Source organism: Rutilus rutilus, assembly GCF_951802725.1.
Source record: "Rutilus rutilus genome assembly, chromosome: 24".
Classification (NCBI taxonomy): Eukaryota; Metazoa; Chordata; class Actinopteri; order Cypriniformes; family Leuciscidae; genus Rutilus; species Rutilus rutilus.
The window spans coordinates 6,549,346-6,561,404 of record NC_140228.1 but is presented as its reverse complement, the minus strand read 5'-3'; the positions used below and the strand labels follow the sequence as shown (position 1 = coordinate 6,561,404).

Genomic DNA, 12,059 nt, shown 5'->3' with positions numbered 1-12,059 from the left:
TTCAAAAGAGCAGCATTTATTTGAAATAGGAGTCTTTTGTAACATTATAATTGTCTTTGCTGTCACTTTTGAATCTATTTAATGAATCCTTGCTGAATAAAAGTTTTTACAAAAAACTGACTTTTGAACGGTAGTATTGGTGGTTAGTTACTAGCTGAAAGTGTAATTACTAGCCAAGTTTTTTTTAATGGTTTGTTTTTCAACCATTTTATTGTCTGCCAGGTGAAAATTGTACGTTTGACTGGTTAGAAAATTAAAAGCACACACGTTTGTAACAATCTACACGTTTTGTGTCTGTCGCACGAGGATGTATGAGTTACGCACATAATTGTAATATTGAGAGTTAGGGGTTCGTTCAAGTCTCTAACCCCTACCTTTTCTAGTTCTAGACTTGGAAGAAAAGTTCAAAACACAATTTTCTGCTAGAAAAGTGCTCTATCAAGGGTTGGTAATTTACAAGGCTTTTTATGTTCCTTTTCATTCAGGACTCGCTCATTGAGGTAGACGAGAACGGAACGCTGGATTTAAGTATGAAGAAAAAGAGAGAAAAGTCGAGAGACTCTCCTGTGATGCCGGTGTTGGGAGACGCTCTTTTCACCCCACCTGAACACTCTCTAGCCAAAGCTGCGGGTCTCCAGATCTCCCCGGCCATCTACCACGTCCTCTATGAACGGGATGCCTGGGACACGCCGCTGAACTTCAGCAAAACACCTGTGCAACAGGACAAAGAGGTGAGATGGAGGCCGCTACTGGAACTTTTACTGGTACACTTTCTCAGCAAAGCCTACTAAGGAACAAGAACTATTTCTTATTCCTCAAAGAACCTTTCAGTGAACAGTTTTCTGTTACTCTTCTTGTAAATCAACATTTAAATAATCTAAAGAATCTTTTTCCACTATAAAGGACCTTTTGTGCAATGCAAAGGTTCAAGAAGTTAAAGGATCCATCGATTTAAGAGTGTAGTGAGTTTATACATGAGGACGAATGTTAATGTCTTAGTAATATATTGTGTAAAATCTCAAGGTTTAAATGCATCACATATCAAATGTTTGGGCTTGGTAACATGTTTGAAAGAAGTCTCTTCTGCTCACCAAGGCTGCATTTATTTGATAAAAAATACAGTAAAATCAGTAAATTTGTTTACCATTTTAAATTACCGTTTTCTGTTTGAATATGTCTTAAAATGTGATTTATTCCTGTGATGCAAAGCTGAATTTTCAGCACCATTACTCCAGTCTTCAGTGTCACATGATCCTTCAGAAATCATTCTAATATGCTGATTTGATGCTCAAGTAACATTCTTCTTATCATCAAAACGTTGAAAATAGTTTTGTTAAGAAGCACAAATGTTTTTAACATTTTGATTAAGATTGATTTGGATTTACAGCATTTATTTGAAACAGAAATATTTTGTAAAATTATAAATGTCTCTACTATCGTTTTTGATCACTTTAATCCATCCATCCATCCCTATTAATATTGACCCCAACATTTTATGAAACTCTTAATAGAATTGGGTGGAAAATTAATAGTCTAATTATAATAATGTCCTGAGAAAACAACATCCAGTGTCTAAATGCTCTTTGACTTTGGTGTACGCTACATTAGGAACATATTCAACATAAAAACCCTTAACTTTCTATTTATTCATCAAAATTATCTCCTTCAGTCAGCCGCAACCTTAATGCACTCTGTCTGTTATGATGTACCGCTCTGACACGAAAGCAAAATTGCAAAGAAATGCAAAAAGCTGGCAAATTTCCATCCTCTTTGGAGTCAAAGAACAAACCCAGACAGTTGTACCGTTTGTCTGATTCTCCCTCTGACATCTGGTTCTCAAAGATACTTACCTTATAAAAAAAAAAAATGTAAGTAAATCCAAAGGTTTAACACCCAGCTCTCCCATCATAAACACTACGAGGGATTACACCGGAGTTTAAATGGATATATGTTTTACTAAGCATACTTAAGCAGAATCAAACCTCTCACAGACTATTAGGGACTGTGTGCTTACAGAATGATATTTTTAAGTGACCATCGTGACACTTCTCTTTGTCTTGTAGATGGATCAGTTGGAGAAGGCGTCTCTAGAGGATAAAGCGTACAATGGGGACGCTAACATGGCAAGTGCAAAAAACAAGATGCTCATAAGAGACACCAAAAAAGAGCTGATGAGGTACTAAAATGATTTGGATTGCATGTCTATTAGATCAAGTAGATCATAGACTGTAGGCATTCATTGGTCATTTATTCTCTTTGCAGTTGTCCGACACCAGGTTGTGATGGCAGTGGTCATGTGACAGGAAATTATGCGTCACACAGAAGGTGAGGAGCCCCGTCCGTCCGACACCCTCTTTATTTTTCAAGCAGCAAAACCATCTTGAAAAATATACATTATGTCTCCTGCTTTTATTTTTGTAGTGTATCTGGTTGCCCATTGGCTGATAAGACCCTGAAATCACTAATGGCTGCTAATTCTCAAGAGCTAAAGTAAGAATTAGCTAATGTTTCAATTCAATAAAAAAACTGTGCAATGGTTTTAAAGTTACAGAGAAGTTAAAGCAATAATGTAAGTGTAATGTGATGATGTAAATAAATGGAAAAAATATATATATTGAATCGTGAATCATAAAATTTCCATTTCTTTTAAAGGTGCCCAACTCCTGGTTGTGACGGCTCAGGTCATGTGACAGGAAACTACGCATCTCATAGGAGGTGAGCGTCTCATTAACCATAGACTTCAATGAAAGATGAAATTGTGGTGACATTTTTTCCACAGTGTTTTTGCACGACATAAATACATAATGTCTCATTTTTACACCAGTGTTTTCTAATTCAAGATGCTATTCTATAATAGATTTTAGACACACAAAGGCACTCAGTGGGTTAAATCATTTGCATTTAAAACCGGGTAATCGCCAAAGAGTAAATACTTTGTGGCATTTCACGGCTGTTGAGGTAATGACCCCTGTTCAATGGAAACACGACAGGTGTCAAAGCTTGAAACATCACGCAGTATCTTTCCCACACACGCGTCTGCACGCTTGAACTTCTGAAAGGTTCGTCACATATGTCATGTTCCTTCCCAGTCTGTCAGGATGCCCTCGTGCCAGGAAAGGAAGCTTGAAGCTCACGCCAAGCAAAGAGGACAAAGAAGAGCCGGAGATGAAGTAAGACACCACCAAAAACAATGACATCCAAAACGTTTGGTGTTTTTACTTTACGATTTAAGAGAAAGGCTTTACTATAAACTAGATGTGTTTACTGAAGCGTCAACATTTAACCGATAGATTCTTCTTTATTGGATGAAAGATTAAAAAATTTGAACCGAAATATAGTATGCACTTTCCACAAACATGGTAGATATGGTGTTGCATTGTTTTGTTTGTTTGATTGTTTTGGATTATTAGATTTCCAACCCTATTTAATTATTTTTATTTCTAATTATGTTAACTAATGAGAATATTTGAAATAATTAAGTGCTAAAAACATAATACTGCTTCAATTTTTAAGTACAATCAACTTGGATGTTTAAGTCATTTCAACTTAAATTGCGTTAAACTGACTTAAAAATTAGTTGAATCTTGTATAACTTATTTTGATGAGTTAAAGCTATGTAAAAACATATGTTGTTATAACTTATTGATCATATAATTTGTATTTTGCTGTATGCCACATTGTTCTCTTATATATAAAATGAATTTTTTTTACTGATCCTACTTTCATTGATAATTTGTTGAAATTTAATTTATGGTATTATATTTATGGAATGTGAAAATATCTTCATCATAATACACTTTTATTTATTTTTTTAAATCAGAACAACCTAAAACAACTAACCTTTAAAAACATTACATGAAAATAATACTGTAATTGTTGTTTTGGGAAATACTGTATTCCTGAACACTAGATGAAAATGTTTCCTAGAATGTGCGTTTCCTAGAAATACCATTCAAAATTAATAATAATCTTTTTTTAATTCAGGGAGCTCAAAACTATTTCCTCTTTTTCCTGTAAGATCTCATTTAATTACAATTAATGCAGTAGTTTGCTCTTTAAAAACATAATACTATGGAGAAAAAAAAAAAAAATATTAATTGAATTGATTCCAGCCTTAAATCCGAAGTCTAACCCAGAGTGACAGGGCTTTCCTACTTTTGCATCTGGGCTAGTATTTCATTTTTAATTACTAATGCAAAGACGAGAGCTTAGGAATTAGACGGTAGCAGGTCCGCGCACATTAAAAGGAGGAACGGAGAGGCAGAGAAATGGACGGGTGGAGAAACGGAAAGCAGGCTACATCTGTAATGTGGCTAGATTATTGTAAATTGTCGGCCATATGGCCCATCTCTGTTGTTCCGCGCGGTCAGGAACGCCATTCCCAGAGCCGGACCCGACGGCCAGTGTTGGAGTCGTAATGTTGTCTTGTTTTAGTCAGTGTATTAGAGCCAAAACTGCCATAACAACCTTTCCCATATAGGCCTGCAGACAAGCTATTTGTACTATCCCAGATAACCTCTCACCTCTTCCAATATGGGCTATCAGGGAAAGGGTCAGCCACCTCCAAATCATGTGCTTTTTCCCCCCTGTGGAGGACGCACAACAATTATGTGCAATTTATGTCATTCCATTACTGACCTAGGGGGAAAGTGAGCAGCAAAATAAATTGGCCAACTCCTCACCACTCTAGTCTTCAACTTGCTAGGGCTTATGTTTTCCATCGGCGGCACGTTAACCTCCATGCCCGTAATTATTTACTGGAGTGCGTTTCCGACGAAGCGCAGACTTTTTTTTGCGTGTGCCGATAGAATTATTCCAGCCCTTTTTTTTTTTTCTCTGTTTTGAATACATTTTTAATCAGCATTTCACAGGATTAATCTTCTTAATGGTATTTGAAAAGTCTTCCAACTCTGGAAATTGGGGGGTGTTGGGGGGGGGGGGGGGGGGGGTGTGTGTTTACGGACAGAATGACAAATGCGCGACGGTGGTGTGGGGAAGTTTCAGCCATCAAATTATCAACTGAATGTATATGAGCTCGTTTGTGTTTAGGAAGACTCTCGGTTATAAGCTCTGAAACTAGTTCAATCTCAAATAAGAGATTATCTTGGACAATCACAGTGTTACCCTGTTGAGTTTAGGACAACAAAAGAGGTCTGCGCAGGGGGTTTAATTTAAGCATGTCGAGGGGTCAGGTCACATCTGTGTGTGTTTTGGCATAGTGACCCAGAAATCTATACCAAACAACCTTTGTGATGCAGATTATGACCTTGTTCCCTCCAAACAAGTTATTAAAAATACAGAAATCTACATATGAACGCTCATAAACTCAGTCTAAACTCATCAGTTTAGTGTTCAGTGTGCTGTTGGTAACGATATGTATTTGCTGTCTCAGGTGCCCGGTGTCAGGCTGTGACGGGCAGGGCCACGTGTCGGGTAAATACACGTCCCATCGCAGCGCTGGAAGCTGTCCCATCGCCAGCAAGCAGCAGAAGGAGAGCTCCGTGAACGGGTCGGCCTTCTCCTGGAAGATCTGTAAACAGGAGCTTCCTCACTGCCCTCTGCCCGGCTGCAACGGCCTGGGTCATGCCAACAACGTCTTCGTTACGCACAGGAGGTGAGGAAACCCAAACTGTACCATAACCCCAAACTTCAACTCTGAAATTAAACTTTAAACTTGTCTACTGTATAATGAGGCCTCTTCACACATTCATGGTGAACTGAGTTATCTATGAGTTTTGTACTTATTATTATATTCGATTATATTATATATGCATAATACAATAGGGTTTATCGCAACCGGCTCACTTTTACAGGTACTCACCCTGCGCCATCTATATTATATTATATATTACCGATATATTATATTCTGATATTTTGTGTGTGTATGTATATATATATATATATATATATATATATATATGTGTGTGTATCAGGGGCGTAGAATTTAGTAGGGACGCTAGGGACGTGTCCCTACCAATATCCAGTGACACTGATATATCCTTAGCAATAATTTCGATCAAAACTTAAAATATATTTATATTGATGTCCCCGTCCCTACCAATTTCAAAATCAAACCTACGCCACTGGTGTGTATATATGTGTATATATGTATATGTTTATATTATCCAAATATATAATATAAACATGTTATATACTGTATGTATTCAATATATATCAAAATATATTATAATAATATCACATTATATAACACACACACACACACACACACGTATGTGTGTGTGTGTGTTATATTATATAATGTGATAATATAAAAAAATATATATTTTTTCACTTAAATATACAAAACAAATATTCAAATACACAAAAATACAGGTTGGCTTTTTTTCAATGTGTAAAAATATGTATCAAAATATGAAAAACATGTAGTATGGTATACTATATACAAATACAGATTACAGAACTGACTATATTGTTTCCAATATTATTACTACAGACTCTGTGGTTTATTAATTATTTGATCACCCTTACAGTATCCAATAATGTTATCATTTTATGTAACACAGATTGTTAATGCTTATATGGTACTTACTATCTAATGATTCCTAAAACTAGATTCTAATTGATGTAGTTATAATTAAGAAAAACTACTCCACATTGCTAATACTGATCTGTAGATTTTGTGTTTTGTCCATGTACAGTTTGTCAGGATGTCCACTAAACGCCCAGAGCATCAAGAAGAAGCTCTCCGAGGAGGAGATGATGACCATCAAACTCAAAACCAGCAGCGGTGAGCGACTGGAGCGCTTTGAAGGAATAAAAGAGCTTAAAACCAAGCTAATATTATCATCATAGTGTGAGGCTGTGCTAGTCTCCCGAGAAGAAAAATAGAGAGCCCGAGTAATTCAGTTCAGATTTTGAAAGACGTGTTTATTAATTTGCCTGGTTTGTCTCTTGTCAATCAGGTATTGAGAACAATGAAGACATGCAGCACTTGGATCATGAAATAAAGGAGCTAAACGAATCCAATCTGAAGATAGAAGCAGACATGATGCAGCTCCAGACTCAGGTAAATAACATTAACGCTTGTGTGAGAAGAGTGTGGGTGATGTAGTTTCCGAGCTAAAGACCTTGTTTTCTGCTTTTAAAACAGATTTCATCCATGGAGTGCAACCTAAAGACTATCGAGGAGGAGAATAAGATAATTGAGCAGCACAACGACAGTCTGTTGAAGGAGTTAGCGCGTCTCAGTCAAGCACTTATCAACAGTCTCACAGATATACAGCTGCCGCAAATGGTGGGACGCTGAAACATTTACACAGACATGCTCTTTTTCTGCTGAGACTGTGGTTGCACTTTATTTTACAGCGCACTTACAGTGTACTAACCTAAGAAAGTATAAAGCACTACATTAAAACTGTGGTAGCTTCATGTTAGCCACCACTGTTATTAAAACAAGACCATAACTTTGGTAATACTTTATTAGATATGAAATTATACTACAACTAACCCTCAACCAAACCCTAACCCTATAGTAAGTACATGTAGTTAATTACTATTACTCAGTACTTAAATATATAATAACACTGTGACTGTAACAACCTTAAAATAAAGTGTAACCTTTATTAATTCAATATGATTTGAGCTCAAATGGTGCATGTTTGTAAGGGATGACTCTTCAATCTGTTCCAGGGTCCGATAAACGAACAGAACTTCGAAGCGTACGTGAACACGCTGACGGATATGTACAACACTTCAGAGCACGAGTACTCGCCAGAATGCAAAGCCTTATTGGACAGCATCAGACAGGCCATAAAGGGCATCCACGTATAAGGCCCAACTCTTTCACGGAGGGCTGGCTTTGTGACCTGTGCAAGATATGTCTCGTTATAATAACTCCATTCCATGACAAATTCATTGCACTGAAAAATACCAGCCACATTTTTACAGCTCAATGTTCCTCGTAGTGAGATTTGACCTCCTTTTTGCACTTATTTATTTCCTATGGTTTGCTTGACTTTATTCCGTATTGTTCTTTTTGCGTGTTGTTATATTATTGCTGCATATTATCTTTATTCATCGGTACTATTTATCTCACAGTAATCTTATTTATTGATTTATTTATTGATTTATTTATTGCTATCATAATTGTTGTTGTTTTTTTGTTTCTGCAACTCCAAAAATGCAAGGCCAATCTTACATATTGTGAATTTTATTTATTACGTTTGTTGTACAATAACTGGGAGTTTTAATCGCCGGCATCCGTGATGATGATTTTTTTTTCTTTTCTTTTCTTTTTCTTCTTTTTTTTTTTTTTTTTAATAACAGATGTCAAATGTAAGAATAGTCCACTTGCGCCACCTGTTGGTGAGCAGCTGTCATTGGTCTATTAGAGCCGTATGGGTTATTTTTTTAATGTGCGCCACTGATTTAATCCACAAATGACATCATTTGTTTTCATGCATAAATCTGTATTCTAATAAGCGAGCGAAAAGAAAAATATTTTATCCGATTCACTCTCCGAACGACTGTACAGTGAGCAAAAATCAAACCATCCGCGAAAGAAGGACATCATCATTTATTTCCGTTTCTGCTCATATGAACTGCCTTTGGTGTGCACATCACGTGTGTGCATATATGTGCCTAAATGTAAATGAGTACATGGAATATGATACGTTTTGTGGTAGAGCAGTATTACGTGAATGGTGATTCATTTTATTCTGCAGTATATTTATTTTCTGAATGAAAAGCCTCTAAACTCTGTTTACCTACAGTTTATACGCCATTTTAAGTATGTAACGATATTCTTGTAAAAAAAAAAGAAAAAAAAAGAAGTGTTTTATGATCAGGCACAATATGGTTTTTTTTATTCTTTTCTGAACTCCTCAACCTTTGGCTTCTTCTGTGAGACAAACAGTGGGCTCTCAAATAGGTTTTATGGATGATCTTTTCTCAAAGCACTTCATGTCTTTAACCCACTAAAATATAAAAATGGACAAATAAACAGCTAAACAACTGCAATAGAGAGTAAGCTTTCCATTACGACACTTGATTTAGTGTTGAAACGCAGGGCCGAGGTCACGGCGCTCTCATTGGAGGCGTTTGCTGCGTCACGATCACAAACGGCCTTGTTCTGGCACTTTTGAAGCTTTCTCTAACACTAAACGTTCCCTTTTTGCACTTTTATTCTGTTATTTAGTGTTTCTTTCGAGCGGGTCGCAAATGTGTGATCAGCGCAGGTTTAGCCTAGTTTTACATTGTCCATTGATGATGTCAAAAAACTGTTTAAGCAAATTTACAGGTCATTCAGAGGAAATAAAAACACTATATTATCTGACCAAATGAGCATAATGAATTGTACTGAATCCATTTTTGTTTGAAATCCTAAATTACTGTATGATTTAGAATTACTTCTGTTTAAATGATTTGTAATTGCTAATTTTTAATTTATAAACCACAGATTGTTTGCTCAGGAAGTTTTGTGAGGAATATTTATTTTCTTCTTTTTTGTATTTGATGTTTTGTAATGTGATATGAATTTTTTTGTGTGAAAGAAAAAAATAGTAAAATACACGGTACTGTAAATTATTTAGTTTGTTTTTGTTTTTAAAAAAAAAATGTTTTTTTTTTTAGTTCAAGTAGTTTGTATATCAGGATTTCCTTACACTTTTAAAATTTCATAAGCAGTACTGCGCTGTGTTGTACAGTTTGTGTATGGTAGAAATAAACTATTGAAATGATCTGCATAGCGCTCATTGTACAGTGGCTCATATAAAAATATGATTTATAGAAATGGTCGTATAAAAAAATATTGACTTGATATAGAGTGTATTTAACATGTCATTGAACTTATTTTACTCATCATCAATATTTTAGGTTCAAATTAACATAAATGTAAATTTGGTGGTTTCACATGCACTGTAAAAAGTAAAAGATTCAGCTTTTTTAAGTCAGTTGAATGTAATTTAAGTTGAGTTGGTTGTACTTAAAAATTTAAGGCAGCAACTTTTATATATTTCTATATAGTATCATATTTTTAAAAGTATAAATATATTCCATGTAGTCTCTTATTTAATTCATAAAACTGCATATATACTGTAGAAACTGGAAAAATGTCTGAAAAGTTTGAATGAAATATGGAAACACTTTTGCTCCTCACAGACGTGTGTTGTTGTAACTACATCAGAGCTCTACAAAGTTCTACAATGTATTATTTTGCAAATATAATTGAACAGAAACGTTGCTACTCAACTTTTCATGACATTGCGAGACATTCAAAAACTATTTTCATATCTACCAGCAGATGGCGGCGTATGGACGCAACTTTGAGACACAAAAGATTTCAGGCCTTCATTTCTGCATTCGAAACACTATGTCCAAAAAAGAGAAATAACAAGACAACGATTTCAGTCTCAGCAAATGCAAGGGTAAATAAATAAGTTTGAACCAGTTTGACTGGTTAAATCACGAGAAATTGAGATCATTAAAGAGATTTTAAGTTCCTCTCGAGACACCTTTGCATAAGCCTGTTGCCCTGATATGAAATCGGTGTCTTGTAAATATGGTGTTCGGTTTGTTACCCTTTGTAATTAGCTTTTTATAATTATCAGAGTAATTTATCCTTGCCTTTGATGCGTTGATGATGATGCAAATTATATCTAATTATCTGAAATGAGGTACAGCTTTCCTGTTGAACGTCACCTAGAAACAAAACCGACAATTACTAAATTATCCGTGTTTTCTTGATTTCGCTTAACTTTAACCCTGACCCATACACTCGACTGAATCTCACAGTTAACATGTAATGCTCATGGCGAGTTTCAGAAATATCATAAATATCAGAGGACAAACGCAGAGATGCTGCTGGCCTGTCTTTGGGCTTTGGCTAATACAGCCACTCCAGGGCTAACTGTAATACTACCTGTCCTCATTAGCAAATACTGCATAGGAATGAGTTTAACTTTTTTAAAAGTTAAAGTTTTAAATGCACCAATACCCACACAGATGTAAATGAAACTATGCTGCTGTATGCGTTAACCTGGACACCCAATATTCTTCTGGTACATTTTTCACCTGAAGTGATTTTCTCATTGCGTTCATCTTATATCTAATCTTTGTTTTCACATTTAGTTTGATCTTTTTCTTTGTACCACTGGTTTACATACATGAGGATATACTATAAACTTCTCTTGCTGTAATACAAAAATAATTATGACAACTGAACTGACTAACCCTAATTCAAACTTTACCCCCTAAAGGATAGGGTTAAAGAAAAACTAAATAAAAAAAAATTACAATATAAATATATATATATTTACATATAAAATTGGTTTTCTTTAATATAATAAACTATTATGTGTGTGCATGTGTGTTTATTGTATTTAAGATTTTTTTTTATTATTGTATGTATATATATAGTTTCTAAATAATAGTTGTTAAATACTTTATTACATTATTATATTAATGTAATAAATAGTTATAAGCATCTGTCATATACACACATAAGAGTATATATTAAACACAATTTTTATTATAGTAAGTAATATTTATTATGTTGTATTTAATGATATAATAGACTATTATTTAGTACAATACATTATTACATTATGTATGTAATAAATAGAAATAGTTTGAGGACAAAATTCACAGCTAAGTAAACTCTCTCTTTCTTTCTCTCTCTCTCACACACACACACACACACACACACACACACACACAAACACCGCATAATTTAATTATCATTAAAATATCAGCAAGTCGTTTTAAAGAAGTTGCATCTTATTGCATCTGTCTTTGTTGATCTTTATATGCATTCCAGGAGGGCAAAGTTTGCTATGCATTTTAGGGTTAAAGGGGAGTTTGATATGACCCCTTCCTTTGAGATCATTTTACCCAGAATTCCACTGGATGAAAGTGCTGTTACATATTGCCCATGTTGTAGAGTTTGAACATCATGGTCTGATGTTTCCAAAACCTGATTGGGAAAGACGTGTTACGCAGTCAATCCTGTTGGAGCATCATCCTCTATAGTTGAAACGTAATATCCATATCCATATGTATCAAAGGACACATGCTAATTTTAAAGTGGTTTCATAATAGTA

The 12,059-nt window shown here is 35.1% G+C and overlaps 1 protein-coding gene across 6 annotated transcripts in view; it reads left to right on the top strand.

Moving 5' to 3' along the window:
- st18 (ST18 C2H2C-type zinc finger transcription factor) overlaps positions 1–9,839 on the top strand; it is a 61,730-nt gene extending 51,891 nt beyond the window's left edge. For 4 of the 6 annotated variants that reach the window (XM_084399586.1, XM_084399588.1, XM_084399585.1 and 1 more), the window contains exons 12-22: positions 486–731; positions 2,064–2,176; positions 2,263–2,325; positions 2,422–2,490; positions 2,653–2,715; positions 3,090–3,170; positions 5,393–5,614; positions 6,660–6,748; positions 6,924–7,027; positions 7,112–7,255; positions 7,651–9,836. In XM_084399586.1, the coding sequence (XP_084255712.1) occupies positions 486–731; positions 2,064–2,176; positions 2,263–2,325; positions 2,422–2,490; positions 2,653–2,715; positions 3,090–3,170; positions 5,393–5,614; positions 6,660–6,748; positions 6,924–7,027; positions 7,112–7,255; positions 7,651–7,791 (1,335 nt within the window). In that variant the 3' untranslated portion in view covers positions 7,792–9,836. Of the gene's footprint in view, positions 1–485; positions 732–2,063; positions 2,177–2,262; positions 2,326–2,421; positions 2,491–2,652; positions 2,716–3,089; positions 3,171–5,392; positions 5,615–6,659; positions 6,749–6,923; positions 7,028–7,111; positions 7,256–7,650 lie in introns of all 6 variants that reach the window. The other 2 variants (XM_084399589.1, XM_084399584.1) reach the window with 2 other exon arrangements.
- Positions 9,840–12,059: the final 2,220 nt, after the last annotated feature.